Source organism: Bubalus kerabau, chromosome 11, assembly GCF_029407905.1.
Source record: "Bubalus kerabau isolate K-KA32 ecotype Philippines breed swamp buffalo chromosome 11, PCC_UOA_SB_1v2, whole genome shotgun sequence".
Taxonomy (NCBI): Eukaryota; Metazoa; Chordata; class Mammalia; order Artiodactyla; family Bovidae; genus Bubalus; species Bubalus kerabau.
In genome coordinates this window covers 101,299,246-101,317,814 of record NC_073634.1, presented here as the reverse complement: position 1 = coordinate 101,317,814, position 18,569 = coordinate 101,299,246, and the positions used below count along the sequence as shown (strand labels likewise).

The 18,569-nt window shown below is 51.3% G+C and overlaps 1 protein-coding gene across 2 annotated transcripts; it reads right to left on the bottom strand.

Annotated features, from left to right (window-relative positions):
- Positions 1-106: 106 nt before the first annotated feature.
- On the bottom strand, positions 107-10,781 carry FPGS (folylpolyglutamate synthase). Of its 2 annotated transcripts, none has more exons than XM_055541233.1 (15): positions 10,626-10,781; positions 9,058-9,186; positions 8,913-8,966; positions 8,763-8,827; positions 5,918-6,032; positions 5,689-5,769; positions 5,498-5,559; positions 5,321-5,423; positions 4,929-5,006; positions 4,561-4,720; positions 4,369-4,458; positions 3,183-3,333; positions 2,704-2,779; positions 1,418-1,484; positions 107-663 (listed from the first exon to the last, which is right to left on the bottom strand). In XM_055541233.1, exons 1-15 carry the CDS (start codon positions 10,752-10,754, stop codon positions 254-256), a joined length of 1,770 nt encoding a protein of 589 aa, XP_055397208.1. In that variant the 5' UTR covers positions 10,755-10,781; the 3' UTR covers positions 107-253. The 2 variants fall into 2 exon arrangements, with proteins under 2 accessions (XP_055397208.1, XP_055397209.1); XM_055541234.1 differs by having other exon boundaries at positions 4,573-4,720.
- Between the last annotated feature and the right edge of the window lie 7,788 nt (positions 10,782-18,569).

The following is an 18,569-nucleotide window of genomic DNA, read 5'->3' as shown; positions in this document are numbered from 1 at the left end:
GCAGGGTGGGAGTAGAGATGGGCTGGATGGTCAGGTGTGCTCCAACAGCTGGAGAACCAGGAAGAAGAGACTAGGGGCATCCAAGGCTCGGAGATAGAGCTCAGCATCCTGCCTCCAGCTCTCTATTTCACTGCCTAGAGCCCAAGACCCTGGGTGAGTCTAGACAGAATCAGGAAGGCACAAAAGGCAAATAGTTTAGGAGTTCATGGGAGATGCAGGGCAAATGCCCATCCCCTCCACCCCACTGCCTGGGCTATTGGGACAGGGAGGGCTCCAGCAGCTTCAGGACACCGCCCACCAGGTGCAGGCTGCCTGTGACCAGCACATGGACGGCGGCAGCCTCTTGGAGTACCATGGCCCCGCTGTCTGCCACAGGGTGGGCGAGGAGGCCCCGTGGGGGACTGGGCGGCTGAAAGAGAGGGTCCCGGCCTTGGGTGATCCACTGCAAGGCGTGGGAGATGCAGCTGAAGACGAGGGAGCTGGCACTGTGGGTGTGGGGTGGGTGAGACGCCAGCAGCAGAGATGCGGGCCCATCCTGCTCCTGGCCGGGGGTGCTCCAGGGGTCCGGGCTGACCTGCTGCTCATGCAGGCGACTCCAGTGCTGTTGGTGGGCGAGGCAGCGGAGCAGCACCTGGTCCAGTGTCACTGTGAAGTTCTGTTGGTCTGCGGGGCATGGGGACAGACACATCAGTGAGGCAGCCCAGGGTGGGGGAGGGGAAGCATGCCGTGAGCCCCTGCTCAATGCCAGGCTCTATCCAAGCACCTTCCATCCTTAGCTCTGAGGAGACGGAGGCTCGAAAAGTTCAGTGACTGCCCTCTGTCACAGAGCTGGTGAGAAACAGGCCCAGGCAGTTTAGCTTCAATGGGGGGCTTCTGCCCACGGAGCACCTCTTTCTGTCCTAACTCACAGCCTTCCCAGACTATCCCCATGCCATCTGATGTGAGGCCTGGAGATCTGTATTTTTTAGATTATTAAAAAAAAAAAAACTTTTTACATAACCCACAGTAAAAAAGAATACATTTTATAATAGTAACCCAGGACTCACATGTGTACACGTATATGTCTAGAAGAGAATGTCATCAGACAGTACCTACCCTTAATTTTGTGCAAGACACACTGACACTCTCTATTCTATTTTATTTAAAATGCTAGTTGAGATCCACTGAGCTGATTTCAAGAACCATCACTGGGTTGTAACCTGCATTTTGAAAACTAGTTTCCCCAATAATTCCTTTGTAGTATTGCAGTCACACGCAACATTCACAACGTACCAAAGGGTATTGATTTATACAATAAAACAAATCTAGTTCCTACCCAAGACCTCCAGCTTAAAAGCCCCCACTGTCACCCACACAGCAATCCACCTCAGGGCCCTCTGCCGCCTGCCCACCCCAGGGATCATGCCTGTCAACTCACCTGCATTGTCTGTTGATGCCATATCTGCCAGGTTAGGGCAGAAAATGGCATAGTCAAACTGGCAGGGCTAGAAGGCCAAAGGGAGAAGCTCAGTGTCAGGGCCTGAGAGGAGGCCCCCAATCCTGACTTCCACACAGCACCCCCAGAGTCCACATCCATTGTCCCCATCTCTAGAGACGCCACCCCCCGCCCAGCTGAACTGCAGCGCTACTGCATAAACCCACCCACAGCACTTCCATGCCCCCTGCCTCCCGATCTACCTCAGTGTACCCGATATGGCCTGCGGCCTGAGCAGCACGGCCCAGCACAGACAGGGAGACAGACTGGAGGGGGCGTGCACATTGACTTAAGGTGATCCATCTACTGAGCACAAAGGAGCAAGGTTGTGGACATGAAGGACAGATTTAGCATCTGGGTCTATGAAATGGGAAACGATCCCTAGGAACCCTTTCAGCCTTGACAGCCAGGGCAGACTCAGTTTCCCTGGGCACAGTGGGGCCTCTCCCTCTATACTTATTAGTCCAGTGACCCCTTAAACCAAACTTTATTATTTTTTTAATCTTTTCAAGTTAGTGCTTTTATTTTCTTAGGATAAGTCCCCAGAAGTGGAATTGCCAGATCATATAACATACCAGTTTTTAACTTTTTTGAAAAACCTTTCTATTATTATCCTATTCTTATCCATAGCTGCTGTGAAATGATATCCCACTAACAGTTCATAGGTGTTCCCTTTTGTCTCCATCCTCTTCAATGCTTACTTTCTCTTGTCTTTTTGATCACTGCCATTCTAACAGGTGTGAGATAATAATATCTCCTTGTGGTTTTGATTTGCATTGTACTGATCTGGCATGTTGAGTACACTCTCATATACTTATGGGCCATCTATGTTCTGTGTGTCTTCTTGGATAAACCAAAGTTTAGAAGCAGGTATCATAGTAACATCCCTGTTTTATGGTGAGGCAAACTGAGCTCAGGGAAATGCCATCTCTTATCCAGGGTCACATGCCAGTGGCTGAAGGGAACCTGACAAGTGAATCCAGAGCCTGCACCTCACACCACTTACCTGGTCCTGCCTATAATCCTGGTCTTGAGTGTGACCACAGAGAATGCGGGCAGTGACTTCCCTGTGCCCAATGCTTTTATAACACAGTTCAGGAGGGGAATGAGCAATCAGTGCCATTCTCCAGCTGAGGAAACTGGCTCAGGGATGAAGGCACGGCTGCTGGGGGTCAAAGCCAGCACCCGAGCTGGCCTGCCTGCTGCCCATACCCCAGCCAGTTCCTCACCTGCAGCAGCTTCAGCAGGGCCGCGGAATCCCGGTCCCCAGTGGAGTTGAAGAGCAAGACGCGCACCTCGGACCCGCTGGGAGACGGAAGGGTTAGAGGGGAGGGGACGTCAGAGAGGAGGCGCCTCCCACCCCTTCTCCGCGGGCCCCGCCCCATCCTTCCTCCAGAAACTGCCTCTCCTTCCCTACTGTCCCAGTCCGAGCCTGTCCTCTTGTCCCGCCCCATCCGTCCCCGAGGTCCAGCCCCGCCCATGCTCCCCACCTCCTCAAGGTCCCGCCCCTCTCCGCTGACCAAGCCCCGCCCCATCGTTCCCTGAGGTCCCACCCCTCCCCACTGACCCAGCCTCGCCCCCGCCCACGCTCCACCCCTCCTCAAGGTCCCGCCCCTCTCCACAGACCAAGCCCTGCCCCATCCTTCCCCGAGGTCCCGCCCCCTCCCCTGGACCCCAAGTCCCGGCCCCGCCTCTGCCCGCTGCTCACCTGTCCGGCCTCTCGCAGCGGTGCAGCGCCTGGCGGAACCAGCGCACACAGGCTTGCATGCTGCTGGTGGTGTGCGCGCCGTCCAGGTACCAGGTAAGGGGCCCGCGCCGCAGTAACTGCGTCCGACCTGGCCATTCCGTGTGCCGAAGCCCTGGGGTTGGGGAGCAAGGCAGTCCTCCAGGCGCAGCCCCAAGCCAGCCCTCCCGTATTCTCCCACTCCGGTCCTCAACTAACTACTTGCCCGCACCCAGAGCCCTTGTTACTTGCCACTCTGATCTTACTCGCCACTCTGATCGGCCCAGAAGCCTCTGGTTGGGCCCTAGTCGCTGGGATTAACTGTTTAGCTGCCTTATCGGGTGGAATCTTCCAGGCAGCCCTGAGGGGGGGCTGCTGTCTTTATTAGTCCCAAAATGCAGGCAGAGAACCCTGACTCAGATTAGGTCACAGAGCGAGTGAGTCCTGGGCTTGTGTGCTCAGTTGCTTCAGTTGCATCGGACGCTTTGCAACCGCCTGGACTTGTAGCCCGCCAGGCTCCTCTGTCCATGGGATTTCCCAGGCAAGAACCCTGGAGTGGGTTGCCGTTTCCTTCTCCAAGGGGAGCTTCCCGACCCAGGGATTAAACCTGTGTCTGCCACGTCTCCTGCATTGCTGGCGTATTCTGCACCGTTGATCCCCCAGGGAAGCCCTAAGTCCTGGAGCTGGGATGTAAACCCCCTGGCTCCAGGACTGTCTCACGGCCCTGACACAGGGCCTGGCACACAGTGGGCTCCCTGGAACCATCTGCTGAAGGGCTTTAACAGCCACGAGGTCCTACTATGTGCTGAAAGCTTTGGGGGAAGCAAGAAACCTGAAGAGTATCACCATCCTCAAGACCCTCATGGTCTCCTGATGATGACAAGCATGACACTTCTGGCAGCTACCACAGGCCACCCGGGCACTTTATCCCATATCTGCCAGGCTCTGGACTCAGTCCTTTAGTGACAGCACCTCTCAGTGGATCCTATCATGGTCTCACTTGGCAGATGGGGAAACAAGTTCAGAGAGACTTCACGGACTCAAAGTGCGGGAAGCTTGCTGCCTTCAGCAGAGTCCTTTCTCTTAAGGCACCTTTGGCCCCACCTCTCTAATAGGAGACCAAAAGAAAACACCTGAAGGGGGCCCAGCTGGGCAGGAAGGTCCAACTCACCCTGCTGCATGAGGGGCGTGGGCTGAAACACAGGTGCCAGGGACAGCTGCCCCGGGAGGCTGGGCCTGGATGCCTTCAGCTCCCCAGCATCTGGCAGGGAAGGGAAGGGAGAGGGAGGGCTTCAGTGGGTTTGGTCCTCACCTCTAAGGGCCCTCAGAGGCAGGTCCACCTGTCCCCTGCCCACCCACTGACCTGTCCACTTACCCTGGTAACCTTTCTGCTGCAGCCAGCAGCGGGCCACCTGCAAGGCCAGGGCAGCATTGGACCGCTGGTGCTCTCCCTCCAGGCCCAGGGTCAGTGGTGGCCCCCCTTCCTCCAGGGCTTGTAGTGGTGGGCACAGGTAGAGGGGACACTGCGGAGGAGATAGGCAGCAGCTGCTCAGGGGATAGCCCTCCCTGATGCCATCAGCCCTTCCATCTACCAGAACCCACCAAACCCTGTTCCTAGAACTGAGATGCACCCCAGCTGGACGAACACAGATGAGCAAACCGAGGGCCCAGAGGATAAAGTGCCTCCCCAGGCAGTCCTCCTCCACCCCCCGGCAGCTCCATCAGACTCACTGAGATCTGCTGAGCCCTGTCCCTTAGCACCGCCAGCGGCTCGTCAGGCTGGAGCACGGTGAAGGCAGGGACGCCACTCTGTGGAGGACACGGAGAGTGAGCCAGGGGCTGCCCAGGGTGCTCCACCGCCCATCTCTGGCCCCCACATCCCTGGTTCTGGGCAGCCCATTCAGCCTTCCCTCATTGGACCTTTGGGAGCCCCTCGATGGGGAGACTGAGGCCAGAGATGGGGCTCAACTTGTTCCAGTCCCACACAGAGTTCCCATGAGAACCCAGACCCCACTGATTCCAAGACCTAATTCTGAGTCAAGATACAAATGAGCACCCCTCCCCTTCCCTGAATCTTGAGGGCCAGGGTCAGGCCATCCATGTACCTCCCCTCCCCAGGTCACCTTAAAAATGCCCCCTTTCTGCCATGCGATCTTCTCCATCGTGTCCCCCAGAAGGCCAGTGTGGTCGATGCCAAGAGAGGTGATCCCACACACCACAGGCTTCCTGCGGGAAACAAAAGGGCCAGGATGCCCCTGGGCTCCTGGCCACCATCCCTCTCCCCAAGCCATCGGCCTCACCTGATGATGTTGGTGCAGTCGTAAGCCCCGCCAATGCCTACTTCCACCACGGCCAGGTCTACCTGCAGAGGATCAGAGGGCATGGCAGGGGGCACAGGGGCTCCCGGACGCCGCATGGGAGCCCTTAACCTGCTGAGATTCCCCTTCCCAAGGTCTGGAACACAGGGTTTTGGGGAGGGGGCCATACACACCTTCTCTTGGAGGAAGACGTGGAAGGCCATGAGGGTGAGGAAGCGGAAGTAGCCGGGCATGGAGACACAGCTGCTGTCGTCCTGTGGACAGGATCACGTCAGAGCTCAAGGCCACTGCAGCCTCTGTGCTGGGGGAGATGGTGTCCTGGGATGCACAGCGCCCTCTGGGTCTACCCACCCACTTGAGGTCCCCTAGCCTGCCCACCCACCAGCCCTCTGGCACAGGCACCTTGGTCTCCTCCAGCCGGTGGTAGAGGCGCCAGAAGTGCTTGGTGAAGAGCTCGGAGCTTATGGGCTGCCCATTGATGCGGATCCGCTCACGCACCTGCACCAGGTGGGGAGAGCTGTTGAAAGAACCAGGGTCATCAGGAAACTCCCTTCCCAAGACCCCCAGGCTGCCCGCCACCCCCGCCCCATAGTCAGACCCGTCTTTTGGAAAAACAAATCAGGCTATGTCACTGTCCTGCTGAAAACCCTTCTCGCTCCTCACCTCGGCCTTCTAGGCCCCAGTGGGGCTGGTTCCACTGGCCTCTGTGCCTCACCTCTCCTGCATCCCATGGAAGGTCCCTGTGCCCCAGCTATTTTTTAGCTCCTCCAGCCCTGCTTCCTCACCCGCCTGCCCATGTATTTTCTATCTCCAGGCCTACCTGTGGACCTGCCCACTACACAGATCTCAAGTTAAGACCACTCCTCCAGAAGAGAGAAAGGATCCTCCCCACCAGGCTGGTCAGGAATGCTCTCTGGGCTCCTATAGCACTGCCTCCAGCAGCCCACACCCATCAGCTACTCTGCCAACATCTGTCCCCATAATGTCTGTCTGTCTTCCTGCCCTTGAGGACAAAGCCTCATCAGCTGTGTTCAAGTTGCAGCCCCAGACTGGCCCATGAGGCCACATGGGCCCAAGTTGAAGGCTGAGTTTTTAACTCCTCAAATTATTTTAGATGAGAGATTTGGGACTTCTATTCGAATCCTCAAAGACCCTCTCATATTATGAATCCTCTCCATTTCTCTATTTTGAACGAAGAACTGTGAAGGGAAAACACACTGATCTGAAAGGACCTCAGTCAGCTGGTTTCAGCTGTTTACAGAGGCCACTTGATAGAACTGGTAAAATAAAAGGAGGCACACATCTTGAACGCCCCAAGCCTGGGGACTGAAACCTGAGCGATTTGCTGGCATGTTAATTCCACTGCTTTGCCAGAGATGGGTTTAAGAAAGGCACATATAGCTTCAGGGAGAGGGACCCCTATCTATCCCCACTGGCTCACTCCAATCCTCTGGTGTGGTTTTAGATGCTTGAATGTGGCCAAGACGGGGCGCTGCCCTGTGGGCAAAGCAGCGGCTGAGGCTGGCACAGTGACAGGGTTCCCTTCTGCTGCCCACTAGGGAGACCTCGACAGGGGCATCATACCCTATGCTTACTGTCTAAGCCCTTACTAGCCAGGCTTTCTGCTCCTTATGGCAAAGATACCCTAACTGATAAATATTTCTATGTGATTTAAAAACTGTGTAAGGAATTTAAGTTAATAAAAAGATATCTGAGGGGGGTTTCCTGATGGTCCAGTGGTTAAGAATCTGCCTTGCAATGCAAGGGACACTGGTTCGATCCCTGCTCTGGGAAGATCCCACATGCTGCAGAGCAACCAAGCCCATGCACCATAACTATTGAGCCTGAGTGCAGCCACTACTGAAGCCCGTGTGCCCTAAAGCCTGTGCTCCACAAGAAAAGCAACTGCAATAAGAAGCCCCCATACCACAATGAAGCGTAGCCCCTGCTTGCCGCAACTAGAGAAAGCCCGCACAGCAGTGATGAAGACCCACCACGGCCAATAAATAATAAATAAATCTTAAAAAAAAAAAAAAAAAGGAATCCCTTAGAAGAAATGGAGTAGCCATCATAGTTAACAAAAGAGTCCAAAATGCAGTACTTGGATGCAATCTCAAAAATGACAGAGTGATCTCTTCGTTTCCAAGGCAAACCATTCAGTATCACAGTAATCCAAGTCTATGTCCCGACCAGTAATGCTGAAGAAGCTGAAGTTGAACGGTTCTATGAAGACCTACAAGACCTTTTAGAACTAACACCCCAAAATGATGTCCTTTTCATTACAGGGGACTGGAATGCACAGGTAGGAAGTCAAGAAACACTGGAGTAACAGGCAAATTTGGTGTGGAATACAGAAGGAAGCAGGGCAAAGGTGAATAGAGTTTTGCCAAGAGAACACACTGGTCATAGCAAACACTCTCTTCCAACAACACAAGAGAAGACTGTATACATGGACATCACCAGATGGCCAATGCTGAAATCAAATTGATTATATTCTTTGCAGCCAAAGATGGAGAAGCTCTATACAGTCAGCAAAAACAAGACCAGGAGTGGACTGTGGCTCAGATCATGAACTCCTTATTGCCAAATTCAGACTTATTGGCCACCTGATGCAAAGAGCTGACTCGTTTGAAAAGACCCTGATGCTGGGAAGGATTGAGGGCAGGAGGAGAAGGGGATGACAGAGGATAATAAGATGGTTGGATGGCATCACCAACTCAATGGACATGAGTTTGGGTAGGCTCCGGGAGTTGGTGATGGACAGGAGGGGCTGACGTGCTGCAGTTCATGGGGTCACAAACAGTCAGACACGACTGGGCAACTGAACTGAACTGAACTGAAAAAAAAGACGTCTGAGGGACTTCCCTGGCATTCCAGTGGTTAAGTCTGCACGCTTCCACTGCAGGGGGCACGGGTTTGATCCCTGGTTAGGGAACTAAGATCCCTCATACCGCACGATGTGGCCAAAAAAGAAATAAAAAGATATCTGACTTTTCCAGCTGTGTATTTCTTTTATCCATTCAAGTTGCTGCTCCCCTCCCCAAGTTCTTTGCATTATGAAAATTAGAGATTGCCATAAACTTGGGCTAATATGCTAAATGCTAACTGAATGTATGTTGAATGAATAAACACTGGTCAGAAAGACATGCAGCTGAGTTCCTGTGGGTGACCCTAGCCCTGAGGTTCAGGTTGGATCAAGAGCCCCCCAGACAGCTAGGGGACACCACATCCCTCTGTACCTCAGTACCTAAAGAACCCCGTCTTCAGGCCATAGCTTCGGAGGATACGTTCAGTGAAGGCACACGTGGAGCCCTGTAAAGAAAAGGTCTTGTCTGGGCAGATCCCAACCCCCCCACCCCAGCCTGTGGACGCCCTACCCCTGGGTCCAGTGATTCACCTTCCCCTTGGTTCCAGTGATGTGGATAATGTTCAGTTGGTCCAAGTCCTCCACCTGGGACAGACAGACAAGGTCCCTGCCTCAGGCACAGGATGCACAGACAGAAGTGGGGGGTGGAGGTGGTTACAGGCCCTTCCCACCTTACCTGCAGCCCACTTCGTGCCAAGTACAGCTTCATGGCTTCCAGCTGTGTCTGGGGGTCACCCCGCTTACGCTTCACCATCTCCAAGTAGTTAGCATTGGTCTGCAGGGTGTTGAGTGTGCGCACGGCATCCTGGCAGTAAGCCCCAGGTACCAAGTTAAGGCGCATTAGGGGCCCATAGGGACAGAGGAACACAGCATGCCAGTGGCTAGGCCCGGGTACCAGGACTGCCACACCAGCCCTGGTGCCCCAGCCCAAAGGTTAGACACCACTGAGAAGGAAGTGGCATCTTTTTAGCTCTGGCAGAAATGGGAGCCTGGGGCAGTTCAGCTTTACCTAGGGAGTGCCAGGCAAAAACAGGTAATATGACTAACAGGACTAGGCTTCACTCTCAGGCCTTTGCCCTAATTCTCTCCATGCGTGCATGCGTGTGCATGCTCAGTCATGTCCAGCTGTTTGCAACCCCATGGACCGTAGCCCACCAGGTTCCTCTGTCCATGGGATTTCCCAGGCAAGAATACTGGAGTGGGTTGCTGTTTCCTTCTCCAGGGGATCTTCCTGAGCCAGGGATTGAACCCATGTGCCCTGCATCTCCTGCACTGGCAGGTAGATCCTTTACCACTGAGCCACTGAGGAAGCCCAATTCCCTCCATAGTTCACCACTATATCAGGCTCCTCCTAAAGCAGGGCCAGAACCACAGAAGGCTGGGATCTTAGAACTGACGGAATTAGAACTAGGAATTCCTGGAGGCTTCCATGCCTAACCCTGAGGATTGGGATCCCACATTCTGACCCAGAGAAGAGTTGCCTGAAGCAACCAGTTGGTAAAGAGGAGTCTCAGCGGGAGGAAGTGTGTGCCCGGCTTGCCCAGACAAGAAGGCAGGTAGGCATAGCCTCAGGACAGTTCACACTGGGTGGTGGAAGTGGGAGTGATATTTATAATCCTTCAGGGCCTCAATGGCAGGCCCTGGTTGCAGGCCCTACTCCTCAAACTTGTGCCACCTGCCTGGCCACCATCCTGTGCTGGTCTCTGGAAACTGGCCTTTGGCACAGAACCAGGAGGAAGTTTTTTGTTTTCCATGTTCTTTCACCAACACCCCTGCTCCTGAGTTCTGCCTGTCCCCCAATTCTAAGCACTTGGATCTTCTTCTTCCTGAATCCTGGAGACTCCAACCCACATCTAGACTCCTGGATCTCCCAAGTCTGAACTCCAGAATCCCTCTACTCTCCCCCACCCCCAACTGCTGCTTCGGAGTCCGGAGACACTGTAATAACTCCAGAATCTCAGCTGAGCCGCTGGTCCTACCACCAGGCGTCCCCTTCCTCTCTTCCAACCGCGGTTCACTTCAGCCTCAGAATTTCCAAATCCGGTAGAGCTGGGCCCAACTTCCTGGTGCCTGTCCCCACCTCCAGACTCCAGAAGGTCCCCGCCCGCCCCGCCCCTCGACCCCTGCGAGTCTCTCGGTCCCAGGCTCCTGGCCACCCTCTCAGCTTGGCGCAGACCTGATGCTAAGAGACCTCAGGCTGGCTCACGAGTCATTGCGTGACCTCCCACCGGGGGGCAAAGATACCTGATACTCCATGTCTGGCTCCTGCAGCACAGGCCACGCGCTCAACCCTCGCCGCGCTGCGACCCTGGTTGTTGCACCACGCGGAGAAACCGCTGCCAGGAAGAGAGCGTGGCAGCGTGCCCGAGACATGGTAGAGGGCCAGACAGCTGCAAGCTAGGCCCGGACCAAAAAAAACTAAGCTCCTGGGCCCGCCCCCGACACGCCTCCTCTCTTCGCCAATCAGAGCTGCCCATCGCCACTGAGACCAATAAGAATCTGTGAGACGCCATCTTTGTGAGGGGCAGGCCCCGGCACGGGCCGGAGAGTTCGTTCATGTTTGTGAGGGGTACGGTCCCGCAGGAGTCCCCCGCCCTAGAAAAATACGCACTCTTTTCGTCGTCTTCTCCAGGATCTGGCCGCACTCCCCCCACCTCCCCCAAATAGCCAGTCTCAGTCAGCAGCCCTGCTCCAGGCCAGAACCAGCTGCGAGCCGGGACCAGTTCAGTTCAGTTCAGTCGCTCAGTCGTGTCTGACTCTTTGCGACCCCATGGACTGCAGCACGCCAGGCCCCCCTGGTCCATCACCAACTCCCGGAGTTTACTCAAACTCATGTTCATTGAGTCAGTAATGCCATCCAACCATCTCATCCTCTGTCATCCCCTTCTCCTCCTGCCTTCAATCTTTCCTAGCATCAGGGTCTTTTCCAATGAGTCAGTTCTTCGCATCAGGTGACCAAAGTATGGAGTTTCAGCTTCAGCATCAGTCCTTCCAGTGAATACTCGGACTGATTTCCTTTAGGATGGACTGGTTGGATCTCCCTGCAGTCAAAGGAACTCTCAAGAGTCTTCTCCAACACCACAGCTCAAAAGCATCAATTCTTCGACGCTCAGCTTGCTTTATAGCCCAACTCTCACATCCATACATGACCACTGGAAAAACCATAGCCTTGACTAGACAGACCTTTGTTGGCAAAGTAATGTCTCTGCTTTTTAATATGCTGTCTAGGTTGGTCATAACTTTCTTTCCAAGGAGTAAGCGTCTTTTAATTTCATGGCTGCAGTCACCATCTGCAGTGATTTTGGAGCCCAAAAAAATAAAGTCTGACACTGTTTCCACTGTTTTCCCATCTATTTCCCATGAAGTGATGGGACCAGATACCATGATCTTCGTTTTCTGAATGTTGAGCTTTAAGCCAACTTTTTCACTCTCCTCTTTCACTTTCATCAAGAGGCTTTTTAGTTCCTCTTCACTTTCTGCCATAAGGGTGGTGCCATCTGCATATCTGAGGTTATTGATATTTCTCCCGGCAATCTTGATTCCAGCTTGTGCTTCCTCCAGCCCAGCGTTTCTCATGATGTGATGTACCCTGCGTATAAGTTAAATAAGCAGGGTGACAATATACGGCCTTGACGTACTCCTTTTCCTATTTGGAGCCAGTCTGTTGTTCCATGTCCAGTTCTAACTGTTGCTTGGAATGTTAGGTCCATGAATCAAGGCAAATTGGAAGTGGTCAAACAGGAGATGGCAAGAGTGAACATCAACATTTTAGGACTCAACGAGCCAGGATACAATGACAGAACTTGTGGACACCTCAGGGAGGTCACTGAATCGCAGCTCTCAAAACATCCCGACCCAACACAGAGACAAACTGCAGGGATGTGGCCTCTGCCCTCACGAATCTGACAGCTTGACTGCGGGATAACAGACCAAAAACCAGGCACCTACAGTTACTGGGTCCCCTAACCATTCCTGGGCAGCCTGGGAAGGCTTCCTGGAAGAGGCGACATCCTGACCTCATGAGCTGTGGAGATTGAGCACAGTTAGGGTGACAGGATGCCAGAGCCAGCAGGATCTTGTGGCCTTATAAGAAATTGGGTTGCATTTAGATTTGGATTACAATAAAATGGTTCTAAGAAAGGATGACAAGATTAGATTTGCACCTTGGAAGATGTGCTGTTTAGAGAGAGCTGCCCTCAGAGAGGGCAGTAATCTGCCCTACCTGTGGGTGGAGGATCCAGGTTTGTCCTGGAGATTTGAGAACTTTTTCTGTCTATGACTTAATTTTTTTAATTAATACTTTTGCTCTTTATTTAAAAATATTTTTACTTTTTTTACTTTATTTTTTGGCACCCCCATTAGATCCCTGACCAAGGGTTGAAACTGGGCCCCCTGAATGGGTAGTACAGAGTTTTAACCACAGACCACCAGGGAAGATCCTGTATATGACCTTCTTGGTTCCAACTGGTAGCATGGGGAAAAAGTAGTATGGAGATTCCCTTTCTACAGTTGAGACTTGGAAGGGTGTGTGTGTTTGGGTAGTGGTGGGGAATTGCTGCAAGAAGCTTCTGGAGAAGTTTTCTCAGATAAAAGGCAGTCCCTTAACAACTGATGGTAGTAGTCTCTCCCTCTTTTCTGCAGACACTGGGTCTAAATATTTACCAGAGATTGTTTGATTTTGAAATAAACACATGTGTTGGGAAGATTCTGTCATTGGCTAGACTTCTGCTCTTCATATCACTGTTGGGTGCCCCCACCCCTGCCCCATGGGAGATGGACAGGTTGTTGTCTTGCTTAGTTTTCTTCTTTTTTAAAAATCATTGAAACTTTCTTTATACATTATAACTTAATAACTGCATAAAATTGATCATAAAATGGCATTAAATGTTTTTTTTCTTTTGCTTAACCCTCTTTCTCCCTCCACCTTTGGTAATTCTTATTGACAGCCAAGGAGATCAAACCAGTCAATCCCAAAATAAATCAATCCTGAATATCCATGGGAAGGACTGATGCTGAACCTAAAGCTCCAACACTTTGGCCACTTGATGTGAAGAGCCAACTCATTGGAAAAAACCTGATGCTGGGAAAGACGGAAGGCAAAAGGAGAAGAGGGCGGCAGAGAATGAGGTAGTTAGATAGCATCACTGACTCAGTGGACGTGAATTTGAACAAACTCTGGGAGACAGTGGAGGGCAGAGGTGCCTGGCATGCTACTGTCCATGGAGTCCCAAAGAGTTGGGCGCAACTTAGTGACTGTACAACAAGAACATTGACAACCAAGTGTGTGTCCCCCGGTGTGTGTCTGCTCATGAAATCACAGACACAACTAGCTAGGGCCTTGGGCTTTTTTATTTTGGCTTTTCTGGGCCATGCAGCCCAGCTTGCGGGATCTCAGTCCCCCCACCAGGGATTGAACCCAGGCCACAGTGAAAGCCCCAAATCCTAACCACTAGACTACCAGAGAACTCCCTATAGAACCTTGCTGATGCAAATGACAATACTTTCTGCATCTTAACATTCATACTCAACAATAAGCCTATAGGGATCCATAGACTTCCTGGTGGTCTAGTGGTTAAGACTCTGTGCTTTCATTGCAGGGGGCATGGGTTCAATCCCTGGTCAGGGAACTAAGCTCCTGCATGCTCCAGGGTCAAAAAAGAAAATAAAACCAACCCCCTCAAAAAAAAAATCTAAAAAATAAGGAGGGACCCCTTTAAGACCATTACTTAGCAAACAGTTAAGTAGAAACTTTCTGGGCCAAGCACTGCTTTAAATCCATTCTACATAATTACTCATTTAATCACCAAAATCCTGTGAAATAGGTACCAGTATTATGCCCTGTTTCACAAGTGAGGAAACTGAGGCCCAGAGAAATAAAGGCACATGCCCAAGTCAAAACATCAAAATTTGAGCTCTGGCCCCAGAGTCCTTATTCCTAGCCTCTCTACCTTCCTCCTGCGCCCCGCCCCCACTGGAGTTGGGGGCACTGCTAGCTCAGAAGCAGTGGCTATACCATAATGCATTCCCTCCTTGCCTGCAGTGCTCTGCCGCAGAGGGTAGCATCTACACCAGGGGCTTAAATTTCTGAGGGTGAGATTGCATGGGATGAGGAACATTTGGGTCCAAGGGTATTTCCATTCCTTCCCCCCAACACTGGAAACGTTGCAGCCCATCAGTTGTGTGTGTGGAGAGAGCACCCCTATTCCAGAATGTCCCCCAGGTGGCGGGGTCTGGAGTACCCTGTCATTCTTACTGTGTATTTCCCTGGCTGCAGTGAAATTGAACTTCTTTCCAGGCTTCTATTTCAGTAAACTGCTAAAATTTCAGGACTTTGGTCACTTTGCGAAGAGTTGACTCATTGGAAAAGATCTTGCTTCTGGGAAAGACTGAGAGCAGGAGGCGATGGGGATGGCAGAGGATGAGATGATTAAATAGCATTACCGACTCAATGGACCTGAATTTGAGCAAACTCCGGGCGATAATGGAGGACAGAGGAGCCTGGCATGCTACAGTCCATGGGATTACAAGGAGTCGGATGTGACTTAGCGACTGAACAACAAAAACAAGAAGCCTTGGCAAAGTCACCCAGTGGCCTTTCCTCCATGGTCTCTAAGGATCTTTTTTTTTTTTTTTTTTTTTGGCTGATCCCATGACTTCTGCGGGATCCCAGCTGTCAAAGCACCATGTCCTAACCACTGGACCATCAGGGAATTCCCTCCAAGGACAATTTTTATAGCCAATGACACCTGGAAATTTAAGAGGGGAAGGAATACAATCGATTTATCTTCTTTGTCGTATTCAAACTGTTTCTTACTTTTTATTTTGTCTTTAAATTCTCACTTTTTTTTTTGGATGGATAATACATCATATCATTTAAATAGTGAGAGGTACGAAAAGGTACACTGGGAAAAGCTTCCCTCCCACCCCAAGTCCTAGCAACCTAATTCCTCCACCCAAAAGCAAAGTTATGCTTCTTGTGATTTTTCTAGAGACATTTTATGCAATTACAAGGAAACACAAATATATATTGATTTCTTGTTTATACTCAAGTATTCTTGCCTGGAGAATTCCATGGACAGAGAAGCCTAGTGGGCTACAGTCCAAGGGGTCACCAAGAGTCCAACATGACTGAGAGACTAACACACACACTTCTTTATACTCAAAGATAGCAGCAGACTATATACACGAGTCTGCATTGAACTTTTCCCACATAACTTTATATCCTAGACCTTATTCTGGACTGTGTTGCCACATAAGAGAGGCTGTATTGGCTGATTTGCTTTTTTAAAGCTGCATAGTACTCCTTGGCACAGAAGGCAATGGCACCCCACTCCAGTACTCTTGCCTGGAAAATCCCATGGACGGAGGAGCCTGGTGTGCTGCAGTCCATGGGGTCGCTAAGAGTCGGACACGACTGAGCGACTTTACTTTCACTTTTCACTTGCATGCATTGGAGAAGGAAATGGCAACTCACTCCAGTATTCTTGCCTGGAGAATCCCAGGGACGAGGGAGCCTGGTGGGCTGCTGTCTATGGGGTCGCACAGAGTCGGACTCGACTGAAGCGACTTAGCAGCAGCAGCAGCAGCAGTACTCCTTGGTGTGAAAGTACTGTCGTGTATGTGGCCAGTCTCTTACTGATGGATGTTTAGATTTTCAATGTTTGGCCATCACAAGCAATGCTACGGCAAGTAACATTATTCCTTCCATGTGTGAGCACATCTGGTGGATAAATCCCAGGAAGTGCAATGGCTGGATCAAAGGTGATGTGCATTCGACACTTTCATACAGATTGCCATGTTGCCCTCCATAGGGACAAGGCCGGTGTCCACCCTCATGGCCCTGAGGGGCATGAGCCAGCTATTTCCTCACCAGCACACACCATTAGCCAACTCTGATCTTGCCAATCCCATAGGGGAAAACATGTATTCTCAGGGTAGCTATCTTTTGCATTTATTTTATTATGAAGGAGGTGAGCATTTTTTATCTTTTAAAGTCAAGGGCTTCCCTAGTGGCTCAGTGGTAAAGAATCCGCCTGCCAATGCAGGAGACATGGGTTCGATCCCTGGTCCAGGAAGATCTCACATGCTGCAGAGCAACTAAGACCATGGACCACAACTATTGAGCCTGTGCTCTAGGGCCCGGAAGCCACAACCACTGAAGTGCCCATGCCTAGAGCCTGTGCTCAGCAACAAAAGAAGCCACCGCAATGAGAAGCCTGTACCCTGCAACTAGAGGGTAGGCCCTGCTCTGCACAACTAGAGAAAAGCCTGCTTAGCAATAAAGACCCAGCATAGCCAAAATAAAAATAATTAATTTTTTAAAAAAGGTCATTTGTATTTCTTTAGCATTCCCCTCATCTCCTTTGCATTATGGATTTTTAAAAAAAAATTTTATTTGGCTACATTAGGTCTTAGGTGAAGCTGCACCAAAGCAGCTTCAATACTTTGGCCATCTGATGCAAAGAGCTGTCTCATTGGAAAAGACCCTAATGCTGGGAAAGATTGAGGGCAGAAGGAAAGGACATGACAGAGAATGAGATGGTTGGCTGGCATCATCGACTCAATGGACACGAATCTGAGCAAACTCCAGGAGACAGTGAAGGACAGGGAAGCCTGGCATGCTGCATGCAGTCCATGAGGTCACAGAGTCTGACGCAACTGAGCGACTGAAAAACAACAGCAAGGTCTTAGTTGTGGCATGCGGGATCTAGTTCCCTGACCAGGGATCAAACCAGGGCCCCCTGCACTGGGAGCATGGAGTCTTAGCCGCTGGACCACCAGGAAAGTCTCATCATTGCTTTTTATTTGAAAAGCTACAGATATTTGTACAAGAAAGTAGCGAAAGTATAAAGGAGAAAATCAAAAGCACTTTCATAGTGCACCCGGAGAACCACTGTTGGCCTTTTGGTGATACCGTTAAGGGGTTCTCATTCTTCATAAAGAACAATAGAAACAAATCCACTGTGTGGAGAGCAGAGAAAACAAGGACTCAGGGAAACTGGCAAGCAGGCCAGTGTCCACCCATGGGAGGCAGGTCTGCAGGCATGCACGGAGGGTAATGAGGGGCCAGGGGTCCTGCTTCAACCCCCCACCCTCCCAAAGGGAAAGGGTGTGATCCATCCATCCATTCATGCATTCATTTGGTGAGAAATTGTCTCTGCCAGACCTGGGCTCGGTGCTGGGGACACTGGCTTGTGGGGACAGATGACAAGGCTCTGCTCTTGGAGCACCCTGCCCAGGGAGCAAGAGAAGAGTGAAGAATGAAAGTTGAAAAGAACAAAGATTTGTGATTTCTGTTTAAAGCCTGTAGGGACGGGAGGTTGGGGACCAGAGAGGAAGAGAGACAGCTTGGGGCCACACAGCAGGTCAGCAAAGGCACCATGCTGGGCTATCTAGACTCAGATCTGCCTAAATTACTGCTCTCTCTCCTGCCTCATTGTGACAGCTGGCAAAGACTTCTAGACTTGGTCTTGGCCAAGCTCATGCTCACAACTTTTACCTCTGCCTGAAACACCTTTCCCCTAAACTTTTCCTCTTTGCTCTTCTGGGTGGGTTCCTTTAGCGTTTATCCCTGGGATTGGCATTGCAATCTCTTTTTTTTTTAATTTTATTTTATTTTTAAACTTTACATAACTGTATTAGATTTGCCAAATATCAAAATGAATCCGCCACAGGTATACATGTGTTCCCCATCCTGAACCCTCCTCCCTCCTCCCACAAAAAATATATGAATGAAAGATTATCCCCATTTGACAGGTGGCAAAATGGAGGCTCACAGAGGGTAAGCAACTCATTCAGAGTGAGACAGTGTGTGGCAGAGCTAAGACGCAAAGCCAGATTTCCTGGCTTTAAAACCTGCCCCAACTTGCCACCACTGGTCTGGTTAATCTCTGCTGTCAATGCTCTGTGTGACCTTGGGCAATATGCTTGCTCTTTCTGATTCTGTCTTGACTTGCAGTCTTCTTAATAGGACAAGGCTGAACTGAGTTCTGTCCCATTTCATAATTTCTAGGGGAGGCTGGGTCTTGATGATGCCAAGAGTCTCCAAAGGCACTCCAGAGAGCCAGGACTAGAGGGGTTCCGCTGGCCATTCCCCACCCCCACCCAGGGTTCTGTGAAGACCAGACGAGGTTCAAGCTCTTTGGCAGGTTTATGCGGAAGACTAGCATTCAGAAGGGATGGTACATT

Coding starts and splice junctions, on each gene's coding strand:
- FPGS (XM_055541233.1), bottom strand. CDS start 10,754: ATGTCTCGGGCACGCTGCCACGCTCTCTTCCTGGCAGCGGTTTCTCCG. Junction 4,721..4,928: donor ACAGGGCTCAGCAGATCTCA/GTGAGTCTGATG, acceptor TCTCCTCCGCAG/TGTCCCCTCTACCTGTGCCC. Junction 664..1,417: donor GGCATCAACAGACAATGCAG/GTGAGTTGACAG, acceptor CATGCCCCGCAG/ACCAACAGAACTTCACAGTG.